Source organism: Corythoichthys intestinalis, chromosome 14, assembly GCF_030265065.1.
Source record: "Corythoichthys intestinalis isolate RoL2023-P3 chromosome 14, ASM3026506v1, whole genome shotgun sequence".
In the NCBI taxonomy this organism is placed as follows: domain Eukaryota; kingdom Metazoa; phylum Chordata; class Actinopteri; order Syngnathiformes; family Syngnathidae; genus Corythoichthys; species Corythoichthys intestinalis.
The window spans coordinates 17,669,849-17,690,038 of NC_080408.1; the positions used below are offsets into that span (position 1 = coordinate 17,669,849).

Sequence of the window (20,190 nt, forward strand, 5' to 3'; positions counted from 1 at the left end):
GAAAATAGGCATATGACAAAAGAAACACTTTCTGCCTAATAATTTATATATCTCCTAGTTTGTGTTTATTCCACGTTTATTAAAGTAACTCTTCCCCTTTAAAACAAACGCTCAAGAGAATGTGTCAAGGAAATCAAGTCGGAAACGCTAAATTTAGCACACTTCAGTTGGTAATGCTGGCTGGAAAAAAAATTAAACGATTGTAATTCATGGGCATGCTTGGGTGTAAATCAAAGAAATCACTCAAAATGGACGCTTTCTTTATTCCTCACAGCATGTAAGGGTTTCAGTCACAGGGTTATTAATAATAACACATTGGATCATGAGACCAGAAGCAAGCGTACAAGTCAATGCGTATTTAATTAATGTGTATATAAAAGAAATTAACGGGTTGTGTGGGTGTTCTCTAACAAACAGCCAGAAGAGAACAGAATAATGTGTAAAAACAAAGAAGAAAAAATATTACCCCCCCAAAAAACATCACAAAATTCCCCATGGAGATGATTGCACAGTAACACTCTTTAAAGCTGTTTGTCTACGATATAGTTCTATATACCTTATATATTACGAGAAAGCTTCCTTTCCATCCAGGTTTATCTTCAATTTAAATATTTATAGCCATCGTAAGTTTATAAAAAGCTTTTTTCATATTGTTCAGTCAATCTTCATTTTGGCACAGTGTAATGTTGATGTAAAAATTCATTATGATTGAACACATCATCATATATAATGAATATTTGTGGGTTTTGTTTCATTAATTTTCAAAAGATGCGCATTGGACTCATTTAAGACTCTCACGGGCCAAATGTGACCCACTTGCTGCAGGTTTGAAACCCACTCCATATCGATATTGTCAATAAATCATACTCTGGTAAAATGACCCCCAAAATTATATATTTTGCCATAAGCCTGAATGACTCATACGTCAAATCCAAGTTACCAAACGGTTCCAGATCATTAATTATTAGTTCAATATGTTGGGCTAAATTGGGGGAAAAAATGCTCAAAAAGCAATTCACCACAAATATCATCCACTCAACCATATTTTTAAAGGCCTCAGCTCAGTTATTATTTAAACTGAGTTTTTTTATGCTTGAAAATGTCCAAATTTACAAGCAATATTGGCAAAAATCAATTCTAAAAACTCATAATTGATTCACATACCACATAAAGGCCTTGCTGAACACATTCACAAGCTATAATTATTTAGCATTTTGTCATGAGATGAAGCAAACAAAACAGCCTCACACATAATATTCGGAACCTCCAGATTTTCCAGATCTGTATTTAGTCAATCTGTTGATGCTTAATGAAAAAACTATTCTAAAGAAATATTGAAAATGTCAACATTTACCATTAACCAGGTCAAAAATCCATACGTAACACATCTTCTTTGATACATCTTAGTGAAGCTTATCCTTCCAGATCTGTAGTTACTTAACGGAAAAAAACGTGTTTTTTATGTGACCTATTTTCTCTGCCTTTGCCTCACATGTTGCCGTCCCGCTTTTCTTTGCTGGGCGACGGCTTCGGAGGATCCTTCACTGTCTTTCCAACGGGAGCTGCGGCAGAAGGAGCAGCAACGGTACTGCTGCTGTTGCTTTCGGTGCCCTTTGCCTGCTCCTCACTTCCACCTCTCACTTCTGGGCTGGGCTGTGTTGGCAGGGCCTGCTCAGTTGACGGAGCAGGTGCTGGCTGAGTGGCGAGCTCATGCTGTAGCATGTTGCTCTGTAGTAGTCGTAGCTGGACACGTAGCTCCAAGATAGCCTCCTGTTCTTCGTGAATGGCCTGGTTCAGATGGGTGTTCTTGTTCTGGGAAGCAAAAGTCAGTTGATCAATCTCGGGACATTTCAACCAAATGAACATCTAATAGGAGTGGGAACCTCTTGGTACCTCACGATACGATACGCAATACAAAGCTCACGATACCGATGATCTGACGATATGGCGATACAACGATGATCGATACATTGGTCAGGAAATCATTTTAGGATATTCTACAAACAACTAATAAACAGAAAAACAAGCATTTGCTGTGAATTGGAATGAGTTTATCACTAGTAGACGTCCAATCTGTTTGAACTGGGAGGGTGGCAGCGAATCGTTCATTTGCTGCCATCCCTCCCACTTCTAACGGATTGAACGTCTATGATCGGTAGTGGCAGCCAATGCCAGGCAATGAGGTAAATTTGGGCCATTTAAGGTCATTTACCTGTTGATTTTCAGTTACTTCCTGTTGATTTTGGGGTATTTTATGGGTCTCTCCCCGTTTATTTAGAGTTACAGGACAGGAAATGACCTGGGAATCATCCAAATGAATAGGCAGTGACTGAAACTCAACAGAAAAAGACCTGTAAATGCCCTAAAATGAACAGCAAGTAACCTGTAAATGCCCTGAAAATCAGATAGATTGACTGTGAATGCTCTGGTTTCGAATGAACCAACATTCCCAGTCTATATGGATTGGGCGTCGAGCACCGTCAATGGAGCCTTAGAGTTTACTGAAACACTATTATGGTGGAAGATTTTGGTAGCAACTTGTTGGTTCATGGGTTTTTTTTTCTGTTTTTTGTTTTTTTTTTACATTGATACCTTTTCAAAACGATATCTCGATTCTTGGCAGGAGCATATCGATAACCTTTTGGGATACAAAGTATCAAGATATATCACCATTTCGATATTTTGTCACCCCCCAAACATCTAATATACGAACATTCATTTTAAATAGCCCAATAAATAATATTTGGACAAAAAAAAGTCAGAAAAACATTATTATAGACAATTTTGTTTTTAATCGTAAGGCCATTTTACCACCTTTTTTTACCTCAAGCTCCTCATTTTGCTTCTGAAGGTCCTCGAGGATCATCTGCAACTCTTCCTCATCCTCGCTTTCACTCTCACTCTCGGATGAATACTCTTCGGTCTCACTGCGACCCTGCTGACGGCTGGGGAGGATAGAAGATGGCTTTAGTGGGTACCTTGGAACTACAAAACGGCGAGATTACGACAACTATTTTACCTTTGGATGTCTGCAATCTCCGCCCGCAGCCTCTCGATCTCCTCCTTCTCTGCAGCAATCTGTCGGCGCAACACTTGCTCCAGAGAGATCAACTCCTCCTGCTCAGTAAGGATCTCGTTTTCCTAAACAGACGTAGATACATTTTATTCATAAGCACAAGGAAAATGAACAGCATTTACCAGAATATAAAAACATAAAATATAGGGGTGTGCCATCTTAGGCACCCCACGATTCGATTACGATTCGATTTTTGAACAATGATCACGGTATTGACAATTATCACGGTTATCACGATTATCGATGCATCGTACATTACTGATTAATAAAGTAGCCAAACAAATTTATGTCCATTATTTATTTAAAATATCCTTATTATTCAACAGGAACGATGGAAACATGTCCATACAACAAAAAGCTGCTCTTAAGCTGCTTTTTTATTTATCCATTTTTTACAAGAAAGTGCAAAAATGTTAACCATTTTAAAGGGAGTACTTATTTCTCTCAACGATACAATCATATTTACACTGGTGGAATGAATTCCACATTTTCTGGACACAAACAAAGTGTCTTAACCAATATACTGTGTTTTCACAGTGGTACCTCCCTTGTGTAACAGGTGGAAATCACAACTGCTCGATCACTTTTAACTTGTGGCGTTTGTTGCCGAGCACACACACACTCATTACAGCGCGAGCACTTTCTTCTCTCCCTGCCCGCCCACGCGCACACACGCCTGTCAGCTCCCAGGCAGCACTTGCAACAAGAGATTTCTGTACTATTTGCATGTTTGTAGTGTTACCACTGTACTTAATGATGGTTTTACATGTTTTGAATATGAAATACACATTAGCGAATTAGCTAATTAGCTTAGCGCTCGGCGCTAACTATTAACATCTCAAAAACAACAACAATAAAGGCTAAACAGTTCGAGAGGGTTCATGTACTCACCTGTTATAGAGGCACACAGATCTTAGCAACACACTCAGGACATTTTTCAATTGAAATGCCTTAAAACTACTGCTGGACATCTGAAAGACAAGGAGCAACGAACTATCTCTCTTCCCCTCTTGCTCTAAAAAATAACTTGCATACAAAAGCGCCACCGGCACAACGCCGGCGGCCTTCTATGCCTGCCTGTCTCATACACAAATTCATTTTCCAGTCTTTTAAAAAGGAGTAGATCTCTTTCCCAGTAACCGGGACAACAATAACGTTATATGTGCTTCCGTTTATGGTGTCCGGGTGGCAGACGTGTCTTGAATTTCGTTCCGCTATGAGCAGCTGTCATAAAGTTATGAGGGAAAATCATCGTTTTTGAACCTTTATGAATCGTAATCAAATCGTCACGTGTCGAATTGCGATGCATGTAATCATCGATTTTTTGGAACTCCTCTAATAAAATATCAACAAAATAAAATAAAAAAAAGGGGGGGGCACTTTCCTCTCCATTATTCTGCTTCGTTGTATTTTGTTTGTTTAATTGCCGTATTTCCACACTATAAGGCGCACCTTCCATGAATGGCCTATTTTAAAGTTGTTTTCATCTATAGGGCGCACTGCATTATAAGGCGCAGTTGTAGTAGTAGTGGTGGTGGTGATGGTTGGGGTTGCGTTATGCATCCAATAGATGGAGCTGCACTAAAGGGAATGTCATGCCATGATTAACCAGTATATTAGGCGTGTCAGGTTATATGGTGCACTGTTGGCTTTTGAGAAAATTGAAGGCTTTTAGGGCGCCTTATAGTGCAGAAAATACAGTACAAATTTTTAGTTAGTAAAAACCTACATTTTCTGTTTTATGTCTTATTGTAAATGATCACATTTTCATGAAATTATTTTAAGTATGGATTTAATACCTGCATTTTATTACCTTAATTTTATTACCTTCATTTATTCATTCATTCATTCATTTTCCATGCCGCTTATTCCTCGCGAGGGTCGCGGAGGTGCTGGAGCCTATCCCAGCTAACTTCGGGCAGTAGGCAGGAGACACCCTGAATTGGTTGCCAGCCAATCGCAGGGCACAAGGAGACACACAACCATTCACGCACACACTCACACCTATGGACAATTTAGAGTGTTCAATCAGCCTACCATGCATGTTTTTGGGATGTGGGAGGAAACCGGAGTTCCCGGAGGAAACCCACGCAGGCACGGGGAGAACATGCAAACTCCACACAGGAAGGCCGAAGCCCGGGATTGAACCCTTGATCTCAGAACTGTGAGGCAGACGTGCTAACCACTCAGCCACCGTGCCGCCTTACCTTCATTTAATAACTATAAATTGAATTTGAATTAAAAATTAGTCATCAAATGTTCTACAAAAAATGATGAATGTTTTAAATATATTTTAAAAATCAGTTGAAGCATATTTTTCTTCTTTTTTCTCATACTTACACGTACATAAGTGGACATTACCTTTTGGGTCATGTAGGCCACAATGGACATCACATTTTGAGTCATGTAAGCCACACCACACATGTATACCAAATGTTTAAATCATGGCTGACATGATGTAAATTACATTTTTAACTTGGCAAAAATAGTCATTTGTCCTATAAATGGTTAAATTAAAAATATGTATGCATTTTCTTAATGGTTCTTCATTGTACCCCACCCCCAAACAAAAATGTGTGAATTTTTTCATGCAGAATGTAACAATTTTGATTACGTTGTAATAATTAATAATCCTGATAAATCATTAATCATAAGAAATCAGTTTAAAAATCTTAAACATACTGATATTTAATCCAGTAATGGAAGTATAGTGATTTATATAAGAAAGGTGACGAGGCACTCACCTGTGCCATTAACAGATTAACTACTTCCTCCTCATTCTCGGTCATCTCCTCTTTGGAAACGTCCTCCTTGGAAAGACTGGCGATCTCCTGGGCGATCTTTGTCTCGCATTCCTAAAGCGACAACAAATGAGTCACCATCAAGACGTCATCAAAAGGAGGTGGGAGCATTTAAACGTGAGCGCCCCTTACTTGTCGCTTGGCCTCCCTCAGCTTTCGCTTGAGAGCAGTAAGGATTCGCTGAACTTCCCATAGGCGCTCCTCTTTGGATAAGTCCTTCACACCTGCCTGCAGATCCCTGTGCAGACAGTTGAGTAGGAACTCCTGTAAAAATCAGACATCACGCAGTTGAGTCGAAAATACAAGAGAACAGGTGGTGTGAAAAGTAATCAGGACAAGATACACTACTTAAAAATTAACAGATGGGGGTCATTTTGACAAAAAAAAAAAACTGTGGTAGAAACCTTGCAGTGCCAAATTTACTGTTGTCATTTCTTGCCATGAGTTTTTACAAGCTAAAGATCTATCTGTCCACTCACCTGTCGCCTGATCTCCTCTTTGATGCTGTCCTGAGTCTCGGGCAGTGCCGGCATGGTCGCCATGTTGGACCAACGGAGCGGGCGCACGGCCTGCCTCAGAACCACGTCACCAAACAATTCTTTTACGTGCGTAAAGAACATATATAGGACACGGTTTCCGATCTGTAACAAAGGTGAGGCGGGTGGGGGTTTATTTACTCAGTTCCAAATGTCAGAATGCAAGGACGTAGGTTTGGTCTCAACATTGGTAGGGACAATATAACAGCATAATCTGCATGTACACTTTTTGCTAGGGATGGGACATTAATAAGACCAAACAGATTGAGTGAATGGGGGTAAGGGCTAGCTTTTTCACAAATATCAACCTAATTAATTGATATGAGGAATCGGGTGCTCATTTTGTAGATCACGGTTGACAAGTCGATCGTAACACTAGTGCGGGTAGCTTGCGGCATCCAAAAATTTACATACTGTATATATTTTTTATATACATAGGTTATGATTATGTTGTGTGTATGTTGTCTTGTGAGAGCAACATATGAGGTTATGCAGCACCAGTCTCTTTCTCTAAGCAGCTTTTTGCTCACATTTTTCTGGTTCTGTAGTTTCCAGCAGAGTTCACTGCATTTCTTACAATTTAATTAACGTTAACAGTAGAAAACACAAACAGAAGGACACTTCTCTCTAAGCAGCTTCCTACTTGAGATATGCAGGTTAGCAATTTCACACAGTTTATGGTTATGCTAACTCTGATGCAGGTCGGACTTTCAGTAGCAAAATTATTGGTGTGTTTCCCACCTCGACAACATTGGCGTCTTTTTAAATTACTTACTGTGGCTGCTGCTGGTCAAATAAATTTCTTATATCCCTCCTCTTCCAAGGGGGCGGCGTGTTGTCGACATGTATTTCTGCCGAGGTTGTGTGAGTGTGTGTGTGTGTGTTTGTCGGGGCTGGGTCAAGTTATCAGCCAATGAAACGTACGTTTGAGGGGGTGGACCGGCACATTCAGAAAGTGAAAAGGGCTAAATGTAAGTTTGAACATAATGAAAATAATTCACTTAATAATGGGAGGGTCAATTCTATCCTTACAACATATGGGAAGACGATCTATAACGGAACTCATTATATAATGCATATAAATTTGCTTAAAAATTGGTGGGGACAATTTGAGCATCCTGAAAAGTTGGTAGTGTTATGTCCCTGCCTTCTCTATGCAAACCTACGCCCTCGTCAGAATGCAACTATTATGAGGGAACCATACTTTTAAAAGTATATTTTAATTGCAAGAGTTTTCTGGCATATAAAAATAAGACTGTAAAACTGCTATAATTTTACTGCTTTTTTCACCATTTTTGATATATTTCATCAAATATTACTGGATAATCTATTTCCAGTTAACGTTTACTTTAAAACTAAATGTACAACAAAGAATATTATGATAATCAAATCACATTAACCTTGTCTTATGAAAGTCTGCTCGCTTAACGCTAACACACAATTCAAAATACCATTGATGAGTTGCAGAACTAGGATCATTGTTGTGATACCTTTAAAGTGCCTATGACAGCAAAAAGTATGTTTATTTTATATTTCATGCGGTATTTTATGCTCCTGAATGAAATGGACCGCTTGGATGAGTGTGGAAGCGATCGATATATTTATTACATTTTTTAAATCCTCCGCCATGAAAATGAGTGAATTCCTGGATTTACGGAGAATGCGAATGTGACGTCAGCGGGATAAACATCTTCAGTATACAGCCCATACTACAGTATGCAGAACGACTGCGGATTCAGCTGATTTTGCAGATTATTTTGTTTATTTTTCGCATCACGCCAGCCCAGTGTGCTGCAGGCTTTTGTTGCTGCACCAGGGAGAGGCGTGTGAGCCTTTTGGAGTTCCAAAAAGTTCCCTTCACCGCGTATAATGGCCAAAATAAGTCAGACAACTGTGGGACCATTGTAAGGTGAGTAAGCTACGTATTTTATATTATGTCAAATACTGGGATCATGCCACACATTTTAATAAGGAGGTGGCTTGCATTTTGTGGGCGAACTGAAAATAATCCCTCTCCACCGAGAAAGCTACACGGCCAACAGCTTGTCCCACACCATAGTCACCGGCCTATAAAGGCGTGCCAGGGAGTATGCGTTTTTCTCAGCTTGGCCACATTCAGTACATCGCTCAGACGTCAGCTGTTTTGGCTGGCTGATCCAGCCCGCTCGGTCAAGAATGGGCTATTTTTGGCGTTCATTCGCGTGCCTGCCGAGAATGCGCTTTCCTCGGCATGGCCACGAGCAGCACCCCACTCCGACATCAGCCGGTTTGTCCACCAAGAATGGGCTATTTTTGGCGTTCATTCGCGGCAACGAGCACTGCCGTGGCCGCAGCAGAACGACGCGCTTTCCTCCATCTCCGAGGCCGGGGCAGGGAAATGACAAAACTCGGACTAACTCCGGTGGCATAAAATACCGTTCGGGAAAAGGAAGAAGTTGCCAGTTTTTACCATTATACAGTAATTTTGCTCTGTCGTACTGAATAAATGCATTATTAATATTTCATATTCTATTTAGGACAAGACTTTTATTTTTCATGACTATACCATTTATTTAGCAATTGGGGAAAAATACTAAATTAAATAAAATACTAAATTAAAGAATATCCTGTAAACATATTGGAGTACAGAGATTGAAAAATTCATGATATTTTGCTCCTCTCTGTCGTATTTTCCTCATTCTGAATTTCCCCCCCTCAATGGGCTGAATTCTGAATTAGATGAAATTGTGACCCTGCCTACTTCATCATCCAGCTGGGGACGCTAGAGCACTATAATGACAGGCAGGTCAAAACAGCAGATTAACAAGACACATTCTGTCTGTCATGTTAGCTGCACAACAACTGCACGCCGCTCTTTGTTTACGTCGTCGTCGTGTAATAAAGCATTATTTTTCATTATATTCGTGTTGACCATTTGGCAGCTACGCGTTCCTCCGACGTCAGCCAGTTTGTCCGGCGGTACTCTCCAGCTGCTTCCCCGGCGAGTTCTCCTGTCCGTAGTAGAAGGGGAACGAGCTGTAACTGGCTCTCCACCGGGCGAGTTGCCGGTCGGCTAAGATAATCGACAACCCCGCCGCAGTGTGACATTTTCCGGGCTAGTTTTGTGTGATTTTTCTTTCGAAAAGCGAAAATAAGACTCTGAGGCGTCACTCGGTTCGGGTTAGCATGTTGGCTAGCTGTCACGCTGTCTTGGTTTGTTTACATTCTCCAAAGATGGAGAAGGGAAATGACAAAAGCCCGACATGGCATAGAATATCGTTCAGTAGGTGCAACAGCAAAGGTGAAGTCGACAGTTTTGACTATTATGGAGTAATTTTGCCATGTCGTACTGAATAAATGCATTTTTATCATTTCATATTCCATTTAGCACAAGACTGTTATTTGTCATGACCATTTTATTTAGCAATTGGGAAAAATACTTCGATAAAAAGAATATCCTTTAAAAATATTGGAGTAGAGAGACTGAAACAATGACATTTTGCGGCTCTCTTTGTCGCATTTTCCTCATTATGAATAATTCCCCCTCAATGGGCTGCATACTTAAATCAGATGAAACCATTCTCCCGCTGACGTCATCCACCTCGACGCTCGAGCCCTATAATAGTAGGCGTGGCTAGTTAGCGGATTAAAAGACTAATTTCTTGTCATCTGCGCTTTGCCAAATTTTTGTATATAGTCGAATCGTCTCAAAATATGATTCAAATTCACATAATAATGCTATTTAAGATTTTTTTATGCTGTCACAGGCACTTCAAACATCTATTTGAACACAAACGGCAGCAACACATGCAGCCAGAGCACAGTTGTTACAAAACCCATTTTTTTATCGTTGGCACAAATCTGTTATTATTTTTATAGCTTAGTTACAACTGTCTACTTCAATGTGATGATCAAATTTAATCTATGTGTACTGTCGTTATGGATATTTGTGACTGGGGGTTTAAAGGCACACTCCACAATGCCCATTAAATTTTATTATGTACAAACTGTTTAACTCTTTTAGAGACAGTGATGATGATAGACGTCCTTTCATGTGGCTTTTTTCATCCTTCTGCCGTGATTATAAATTCAATTTGTTACGAGTAGACGTCTAATCCATTTGAACTGGGAGCGTTGGTAGCGAATGAATGGATTTGATATCTATCGCCTTTAATGGCAGCCAATTAAACTTGTGACAATTTTATTATGTAATTTATCTTTGTAAAATACAATATTACAGACTTCTATTTCCTTAATATGTTAGAACACAAGTATATCATTTAAATGGGGAAAGCGAATTTGCAATCTAATTGGTAATAATTTAATCATGTAGAAGAGAAACCATTTTAACTTGTAACTCAAGGCACCACTGCACGCAACAAAATTGCATATTTATTAAGTGCTGTGGTTGAGAAAAAGTGGAGCAACCATGTGGATATCCCACGTGGGGTATGAATTTTCTGAAGTAGGCCAGAGCTTCAAAGATTAGACTGACCCATTTTGTAGCAAAATAAAGCATTACGGGCACCTGAATGGTGGGGTTGAGAACAATGGAGATGTTCTGGATGTTCATCTTAGTGTCAGTCTCCCTGGCGATGACGTGGTCCATGTGCGTGACCAGCCAGCTAAGCAGGAGGTGACTCTCTGGAGGCGCCTCGGCCAGAAGCCGCTGGAACTCGCTCACCTTGTCGGCCTCCGCCTGCCGGCCACACGCATCCTCTAACCGCTGCACAAGGTCTCGGCCCAGCAGATTGTCAGGAAGCTCGCGCAGGTATTGCTTAAGCAGGCTGGCCACCGTGTGAGGATCGTACTCTTCCAGGCACGGGCACTCTTCGCGGTCGTACGCTGCCTTCAGCTCATCTACTTTGGACTTCATACCTGACATAGCAATGGAAATGAGTCATATATTCTGGCTTTCTGTGGTTTCTTCTCTCAATCAGTCCCCACTACAGCGGGGCAAATAAGTTCTCCCACTTGAAAATATTAGAGAGGCCTGTAATTGTCAACATGGGTAAACCTCAACAATGAGCGACATAATGTGGGGAAAAAAAAGAAAACACATTGTTTGATTTTTAAAGAATTTATTTGCAAATCATGGTGGAAAATAAGTATTTGGTCAATACCAAAAGTTCATCTCAATACTTTGTTATGCACCCTTTGTTGGCAATAACGGAGGCCAAACATTTTCTGTAAATCTTCACAAGCTTTTCACACACTGTTGCTGGTATTTTGGCCCATTCCTCCATGCAGATCTCCTCTAGAGCAGTGATGTTTTGGGGCTGTCGTTGGGCAACACGGACTTTCCACTCCCTCCACAGATGTTCTATCGGGTTGAGATCTGGAGACTGGCTAGGCCACTCCAGGACCTTAAAATGCTTCTTACGAAGCCACTCCTTTGTTGCCCTGGCTGTGTGTTTGGGATCATTGTCATGCTGAAAGACCCAGCCACGTCTCATCTTCAATGCCCTTGCTGATGAAAAGAGATTTTCACTGAAAATCTCTCGATACACGGCCCCATTCATTCTTTCCTTTACACAGATCAGCCGTCCTGGTCCCTTTGCAGAAAAACAGCCCCAAAGCATGATGTTTCCACCCCCATGCTTCACAGTGGGTATGGTGTTCTTCGGATGCAATTCAGTATTCTTTCTCCTCCAAACACGAGAGCCTGTGTTTCTACCAAAAAGTTCCATTTTGGTTTCATCTGACCTTAACACATTCTCCCAGTCCTCTTCTGGATCATCCAAATGCTCTCTAGCAAACCGCAGACGGGCCTGGACGTGTACTTTCTTCAGCAGGGGGACACGTCTGGCAGTGAAGGATTTGAGCCCCTGGCGGTGCATTGTGTTGCTGATGGTAGCCTTTGTTACTGTGGTCCCAGCTCTCTGTAGGTCATTCACTAGGTCCTCCCGTGTGGTTCTGGGATTTTTGCTCACTGTTCTTCTTATTATTTTGACGCCACAGGGTGAGATCTTGCATGGAGCCCCAGATTGAGGGCGATTATCAGTGATCTTGTATGTCTTCCATTTTCTAATAATTGCTCCCTATTTACCTTTTGCAGATTCAGTCTTCCCAGCCTGGTGCAGGTCTACAATTTTGTCTCTGGTGTCCTTCGACCAGCTCTTTGGTCTTGGCCATAGTGGAGTTTGGAGTGTGACTGACTGAGATTGTGGACAGGTGTCTTTTATACAGATAATGAGTTAAAACAGGTGCCATTAATACAGGTAACGAGTGGAGCCTTGTTAGACCTCGTAAGACTTCATTAGAAGAAGTTAGACCTCTTTTAGACAGCCAGAAATCTTGCTTGTTGGTAGGTGACCAAATACTTATTTTCCACTCTAATTTGGAAATAAATTCTTTAAAAATCAAACAATGTGATTTTCTGTTTTTTTTTTCCCACATTCTGTCTCTCATGGTTGATGTTTACCCATGTTGACAATTACAGACCTCTCTAATCTTTTCAAGGAGGAGAACTTGCACATTTGGTAGTTGACTAAATACTTATTTGCCCCACTGTACATAATCTCAGGTGTTGTTATAACCCATTTTATCAGGTGTCGTTGTTGTTTTTTTCTCACCGTTTTCTCTAATAACCTACGGATGTTGTTAGTATACCTGAGACGCGGTAGATGCCTTCACACTTCATGCCGTAGTTCTCGATGTAATCCACACACTCTCTAAAGATAGCGGGCAGCTGGATTCCATCATACAGCGCAGTCCGCTTCACTGCCTCCGCCAGGGGGGCACCAAAGATAGGCCTAAAGGCAGGTGTCTCTGCCGGCAGCGTCTCCACTTCAGCGGTGGGAGCGGCAGCAGCGGTGGGCTTTTTCTTCTTCTTCTTCTCTTTCCACTGCTTGACCACGTCGGCGGCTGTCAGGTCCTTGGACTTCTTATCTTTGGCCTCCTTAGGGCCTTTCTCTTTCACTTTAAAGTCCTTCTCCTTCTTCTTGGAGAAGCTGGGCTTCTTGAACACATGGATGCCCTTGGAGCGCTTCATCTTGGACGGGCTCTCGGCCTCATCAGCTGAGCTGTCCTCCTGGAAGGCAGCGTATCCTTCCGCTGGGTAGAAAGATACACAGAGAGAGACCGTTCTGGCAAGTTCTTTTACATGGGAAACAGGAAGGGAGGTGGGAGAAAACAGGGGGTGCTTGGAAAAAAGAGGTCAGTCGCTAATATAGCACAACTCCCTCATGCCAAACTCTCCCTAATTCTAAATCATTTATAGTCTTTATAAAGACAATTCATGTTCATTTATATTATCATGTTTTGAAAACAACAAACGAGCGAGTGAGTGAGAGAGCGTCCTCAAACTGTCTCTCACCTTCCGCTTTCGGAAGCCAGAGCTAAAAACAAGCGCTCACTTGTCAACAAGTGTCCAACTTTGATCAAGTGGCAAAGAGCATGCTGTTTCCCTCTGGAACTATGGCAATAGATTCAAACATTCTTCACTGTATATGGTGGAAAACACTCAGGTGACTTAAGTTCCACTCTGAGAGCCCAAATTTGGCAAGATTTCAAAATTGTCCAATAAGCATGTGTGATACATCATTGGAAAGCTCAAAATCTCAATTTTCTGGGGGAAGAAAAATTTGAACAGGAGGGCATTTAAAAAATAAATAAATAAACAGCAAAACCCTAACTGGAGGTGAGAGCACGCGAGAGCATAATTAAAGACGCCATGATTTTAACGAGATATTATCGCGTACTTACCTCTTTTTAGATCCAAAAACTCCATGTAGCACGTATCACCAAGTGTGAAGACACAGCTGTGAATGGCCACAGCTGGATTTTTTGGGGGATTTTATGGGTGAAACATGGTAATATAACAAGGGTCGCAAAGCAGAAAATCGCAGACATCAAGGAGTGGTCGAGGTTTTCAATTTTAAAATTTACTAGGGCTGTGAAATTTATCGCGTTAACGGGCAGTAATTAATTTTTTAAATTAATCACGTTAAAATATTTACCGCATTTAATGCATGCACGGAGCGACCCGCTCACGCATTGCCACAAACAGACTACAATGGCGCCGTTTTAAGTATATTGAGAGCTAAGAGGCAGAGACAAGTGAGTGGAGTGGACACAGGCATTCATCGGGGCCACGCTATTTATTGGCAAAAGCTTTGGCATTTCTTCCACAACAAATATATTTATTGTGGCGAGCGACGTGGGGAAGAATGCCAGGAGATGATCTTTTTCTTAACACCCTGTACTGAACACAACGCGGAGAATATATACCATTTGCAGCCACCACTGACAGTCATGGTTGCCCAACTTCCCAACATGCATTTGGGCGAAATAGTTAAGTCGCTACAGTACCATTTCCTGAAAGCACAACAAAAATAATATTCCTATCTCTCAAAAAAAAAATAATGTTAGCAAAAAGAAAAGCGCTCAATGCAAAGAGAACTGGCATTCCCAATCAAAATAGCTATGCAAAATAATACTCAGACTTTGGCCAAACTGTATTCAAACATTTCGTTTAGCTCAACAAATACACTAAATGGCAATATTTAGTCACAATATACAAACTCACATTTATCTTTTAAGAATTACAAGTCTTTCTATCTGTGGATCCCTTTCACAGAAAGAATCTTAGTAATGTTAATGCCATCTTGTGGATTTATTGTTATAATAAACAAATACAGTACTTATGTACAGTATGTTGGATGTATATATCAGTCTTGTCTTATCCTTCCATTCCAACAATAATTTACAGAAAAATATGGTATATTTTAGAGCTAGTTTGAATTGCGATTAATTATGACTGATTAATTTTTAAGCTGTGAGTAACTCGATTAAAAATAATAATAATATTTACCCTTTTAAATGTTTTTTTTCTTCAGTTTTTCATTGTTTGGATGGATAATTTATCATCTAAAATATTGGGGAAAATGCAACAGTAACGAAAAAAAAAAATACAATTAAGCGATAGTTATGAGGTAGATATCCGTGACTTTTTAACAGATGCAAATTTTTTCATTGTGTCGTAATTTGTTTAAAAGTTTGAAATATGCGAGTGAATAATTTTTTTAAGTCGTTTTTTTTTTTTTTTTTTTTTTTTTTTTAAACTAAATATTCGACATCAATTAATGATTCAAAGCTAAAAATGACAAACATTTCGAATAATAAATACGATTACTTACCTTCCTTTTTTGGCTAGGTGGAAACAAAAGTGGTTGCGCGACGTCTGTAAATGGGTTTTCAGGGTAAAACGGACAAATTAAAAATAGTTTGGGGGCTTAATGCACCATGAATCTGCTATGGCAGCATATAGACATATTGTTCTATCAAACACAGCAGTTCTTTTGGCTTAAAATACAGCAGTTTATGTAAAAGAAGGGTGCAAGAGCAGAAACTGTTTTTTCAGCCTTGTCTGTGTTTTCCGCCATATTTAAAACAACTGTTCAAAATCCCAACTGAGGCTGATGCCATATCTTTGTTCTTATAATTAAAGAAATGCCACTTACTACGTTTTTCCTTCTTCTTGAACTTGTTCTTCTTCTTGCTGTGCTCTTTGTCATCGTCTGAGACATAAGCGTCAGGAGCCTCATGGTGGAGGCCATCATGCGGCGGCGATGGGTCACCGGTACGGTACAATCCGGGAAACTTGGTGGGGCTGATCTCCTCGGAGCTGGGGGTGCGCGCCACACCGCCCGGGTGCTCGGCCCGCCGCTGCTCAGCAGGGCTGCTGCTGGGCGGCAGGAAGCACTCGGTCATGATGGCTGGGTTGCGCGGATCACGCTCTACCCGCCATCACGCCTGTGAAATAGTTATCCATTAGTCACACAAGTCCATCTCCATTTTGCTTTTTGGGCAGAAAAGGGCAAGTGGGGTTGTGACATCTGTGACTTCTGAGTGTGTATGGCTTTTCAAGGAAGGGAATGGCCTTGTGCGTGAAATGCGTATCACAGTGATGAGTATATAGTTGGCTGACTGGCTGCATGTTCAGCAACTTTGCAAAAGGTTTGGCCATTAGCAGCTCAGTTTTATTAAATCTGATTATTACATGTTTGTTTCCCAAGAGTTTCTTAAACTTGTAAAAGTCCACCTTTATTCCTAGAAATTGACGTGCATTCCTCTCATGGTATAGGTAAAAATATTTTTATATGTAGCGCACAACCACAGGAGATTTACACCAGGGATTAGGAGTGGGAACCTCTTGGAACCTCACGATATGATACGATTTGTGATACAAAGCTCACGATAACAATGATCCAACGATATGGCAATAAAACGATTATCCATACATTAGTCAGAAATCATTCTTGGATTTGCTACAAACAACTAATAAACAGAAAAACAAGTTTCTGCTGTGAATTGGAAATAGTTTGTCGCTAGTAGACGTCCAATCCATTTGAACTGGGAGGGTGGCCCTCCCTCCCACTTCAAACGGATTGAACGTCTATGGCCGTCAGTGGCAGCCAATGCGGCAATGAGGTCATTTTGGGCCATTTAAGGTCATTTACCTGTTGATTTTCAGTTACTTCCTGTTGATTTTGTGTTACTTTATGGGTCACTTCCTGTTTATTTTGAGTTACAGAACAGGAAGTGATCTGGGAATCACCCACATGAATAGGCAGTGACTCAAACTCAACAGGAAATGACCTGTAAATGCCCTAAAATGAACAGCAAGTGACCTGTAAATGCCCCGAAAATCAGATCGAATGACTGTGAATGCTCTGATTTTGAATGAACGAACGTTCCCCGTCTAAATCGATTGGGAGTCGAGCACCGTCAATGACAGCCTTAGAGATAACTGAGACACCATTATGGTGGAAGATTTTGATAGCAACTTGATGGTTCCTTTTTTTCTTTTTTTTTTTAAACACATTGACACCTTTTTAAAACGATATCTCGACTCTTGACAGGAGCATATCGATAACCTTTTGGGATACAAAGTATCACGATATATCACCATTTCGAGAATTTGTCACACCCCCACCAGGGATATTGCAGGGCCATTTTGAGTTTGGGTGTACCCCTGAACACCTATAAAGTTCCCATAATCATTTGGGTGGAAATGCAGCTGTCAGTATACCTATTCTACCAATAACAGTGCAATAAATCATCAGTTAATCCGTAATTTAAATGTATGTTAACTGCCTTCATCACTAATTTTCCTTGTGTACGCACTTTAATACTATTTTGATAAAGTCCAACTCCTAAAACGTTTGAAATATGTTTAGCACCTCATTTATACCACAATGACTTTGTTTTAGCATTAAAAACGCCAAAGTGACAAAGATTGAACCAACAGGTTAGCAGCTATTTACTAAACTGTCATTAGTTATCAAATAGGCCCAAAATGAATGCACTTTTAAACATCAGTAGTTAACATAAAGATGCTAATCCTTCACTAAACCTCTCGTCTTAATTATTAATAGTCCCCAGCATGTCTTGGCAAAATTTTCTTTGAGAGTTTCACGGGCTCACACTACAAAAATAAGCGGATATTAGTATGATATTGTCAGGAAAAGAGTAAAAAAAGAACAAGATGAGGACTGAATGAAGGGGCCCGTCGAGTATGCTAACGATATACCGAAGCTATGCTAGTCCATATACGTCATCTCCGTAAGCTTAGTTTCGTTCAACTCTTAAATTAAAAAGTACATATTTAACAACTACTGATTTTAAAAAGATGATGACGATTGAAACATTCCGGCTGATAAACTTTACCAAGTGCAGTAAATTCCAAGCGTTGTAGTTTCCGGTTGTCTTGAGTTTGTGTACAGCCGCCTGCGACTGCGCAGTAAAAGTTGCATGCTGGGAAGCGTAGTTTGAGAGGAAGCGAGCGTCCACCCTGACCCACACGAAATTATGCTCGATAAACAAATCTGTATTGAATTATGCTAACTTTCACCGTTCATTTCAAACTTTTGTTTTCAAAACTTACTAAAGAAAAAATTTGGAGGGGGGGGGGGGACTTCCAGAATAAATGTCTGGATTTAATTAACAAATTTAAATTGCAGTATTTGGACATAATTTAAATGATTTTAACATGCGCAATAAATGCAAATTTCTTTATCATCTCTTAACTATCCAGGAATGCAAAATATACGCATTTGTCTTAAGACTACTGGACATTTGTCGAAATAAATAAATATAACTGAAAAACATCTTGGGGTATAAAAAATAAAAATGGAGACTTCCTTCACGTAAAACACTACTGCTTTTTTCCACAAGCACAGTCAAACTGTAAAAAAAAAAAAAAAAAAAAAAAAAAAAACTTTTTACCTCGATTATGATTAATGTATATGATTATCTGAAAAAATGTCTTTAGAGGCTGAGAGTAAAAATATTTTTAAATAAAATAATGTGGTAAATAAATCAATACCTTTTAAATAAATACAAGTCATCAGCCAATCGCGCATGCGTTTGAGGGGAAAAAATGGACCGGCACATTCAGCAATTGAAAAGGGGTAAATGTAAGTCTGAACATCATGAAAATAATTCACTTAATGGTATGGTCAATTCTATCCTTACAAAACATATGGGAAGACATTACATAATGCATATATGGTTGCTCAAAAGTTGGTGGGGACAATTGGAACATCCTGAAAAGTCGGTAGTGTTATGTCCCTACCGTCCCTATGCAAACCTTCGCCCTTGATTATACTAGTACATTGACCAAAACAAAAGTTATGACTCAACTTTATTTTATTACAGACAACCTCTCTCCACATGTGGTTCTAAAGCACATGAAATTCTACAAGGAGGCAGAAAATAACCACTTTTTATTATGAATTGTACACATACACAACCTAAGTCCAGTAGTCAGCCAACATCAGGTATACTTTTAAAACCAATTTTACAGATACTGTTACCAATCCCAAATATCGGCAAAAAACATGGAATAAAATTCTGAAGCAGAGTTGAAAATACATTTACTGAAGAAAAGACACATATAAGAGTTTGATGATGAGTTTTAAGCAAAGGTCAGGAAGGGGGACTACTTCTGGCCCACCCCGAACTTAACAACAATTTAAAATATTGCCTTAAAAAATAAAGCTGAGCATTGCTAGATCTGCAAAAGCAGAAATTGAGTGAAAACTATAAAACCATAGGTGGAGTTTGACTTTTGGGGCGGGGGGGGGGGGGGGGGGGCATAACATCCCATCATTTTTTAGGGGAATTCTAAATCAGGCTGCTTAGGACAGATATACTTTTCGCCAAGATCGTCATCCATTGAATATGGTACCCCCGCCGGTGTCGTGCCAATGTAGTTACCCTAGTCAAAAATTATTTCCCTAGGGCGAAGCCATATGGGGATAGATTTGTGTCTTCATTATTCGGTCCAAAAAAATAAGTTGCTTCAATCAAAATCTATATTTTCAATTAAAAAAAAAGTCATATCAATCCAAAATAAAATGTGTTTTAATGCAAAAATAAATTTGAAACAAAAAATAATTTTTATTTTTTTTTTTTCTTTTTTAATTGAAGTCAATTTTTTTGGTTGAAGCAACTTTTTTGATTGAAGTAATGTTGTTTTGCGCCTGTGCCACATTTTGGCTAGGACATTTGTGTCTTTAATCATTCAATCAAAAAATAAGTCAAACAAAAGATATATATATTTTCAAAAGAAAAATCACTTCAATAAAAAAAAAAAAAAAAATTCATAGAAAAAAGTTTTTGAATGCGAAAAAAATATTTGAGACTCAAATATTTGCATTTGAACACTTAATTTTTCATTATAAAAGTTTTGATTTTAGCAGTCCCTTTTGTGTGACATTTGTGTCTAAAATCATTCAATCCCTTCAAACAAAGAAAAAAAAAACATTTGAAAAATAAAATTGCCCTCCAC

The 20,190-nt window shown here is 39.7% G+C and overlaps 1 protein-coding gene across 1 annotated transcript; it reads right to left on the reverse strand.

Annotated features, from left to right (window-relative positions):
• Positions 1 to 243: 243 nt before the first annotated feature.
• On the reverse strand, positions 244 to 18,165 carry ralbp1 (ralA binding protein 1). Its single transcript, XM_057858183.1, has 10 exons — positions 18,066 to 18,165; positions 15,857 to 16,148; positions 13,005 to 13,448; positions 10,921 to 11,270; positions 6,357 to 6,518; positions 6,010 to 6,141; positions 5,821 to 5,931; positions 3,020 to 3,141; positions 2,825 to 2,945; positions 244 to 1,812 (listed from the first exon to the last, which is right to left on the reverse strand). Exons 2-10 carry the CDS (start codon positions 16,104 to 16,106, stop codon positions 1,489 to 1,491), a joined length of 2,016 nt encoding a protein of 671 aa, XP_057714166.1. The 5' UTR covers positions 16,107 to 16,148; positions 18,066 to 18,165; the 3' UTR covers positions 244 to 1,488.
• Positions 18,166 to 20,190: the final 2,025 nt, after the last annotated feature.

Excerpts from the sequence above, each read along its gene's own strand:
- ralbp1 (XM_057858183.1), bottom strand. The coding sequence starts at position 16,106 with ATGACCGAGTGCTTCCTGCCGCCCAGCAGCAGCCCTGCTGAGCAGCGG. Across the intron at positions 11,271-13,004 it reads AGGCATCTACCGCGTCTCAG|GTATGAAGTCCAAAGTAGAT; the intron begins GTATACTAACAA and ends TTGCTATGTCAG. Across the intron at positions 6,142-6,356 it reads AAGAGGAGATCAGGCGACAG|GAGTTCCTACTCAACTGTCT; the intron begins GTGAGTGGACAG and ends TGATTTTTACAG.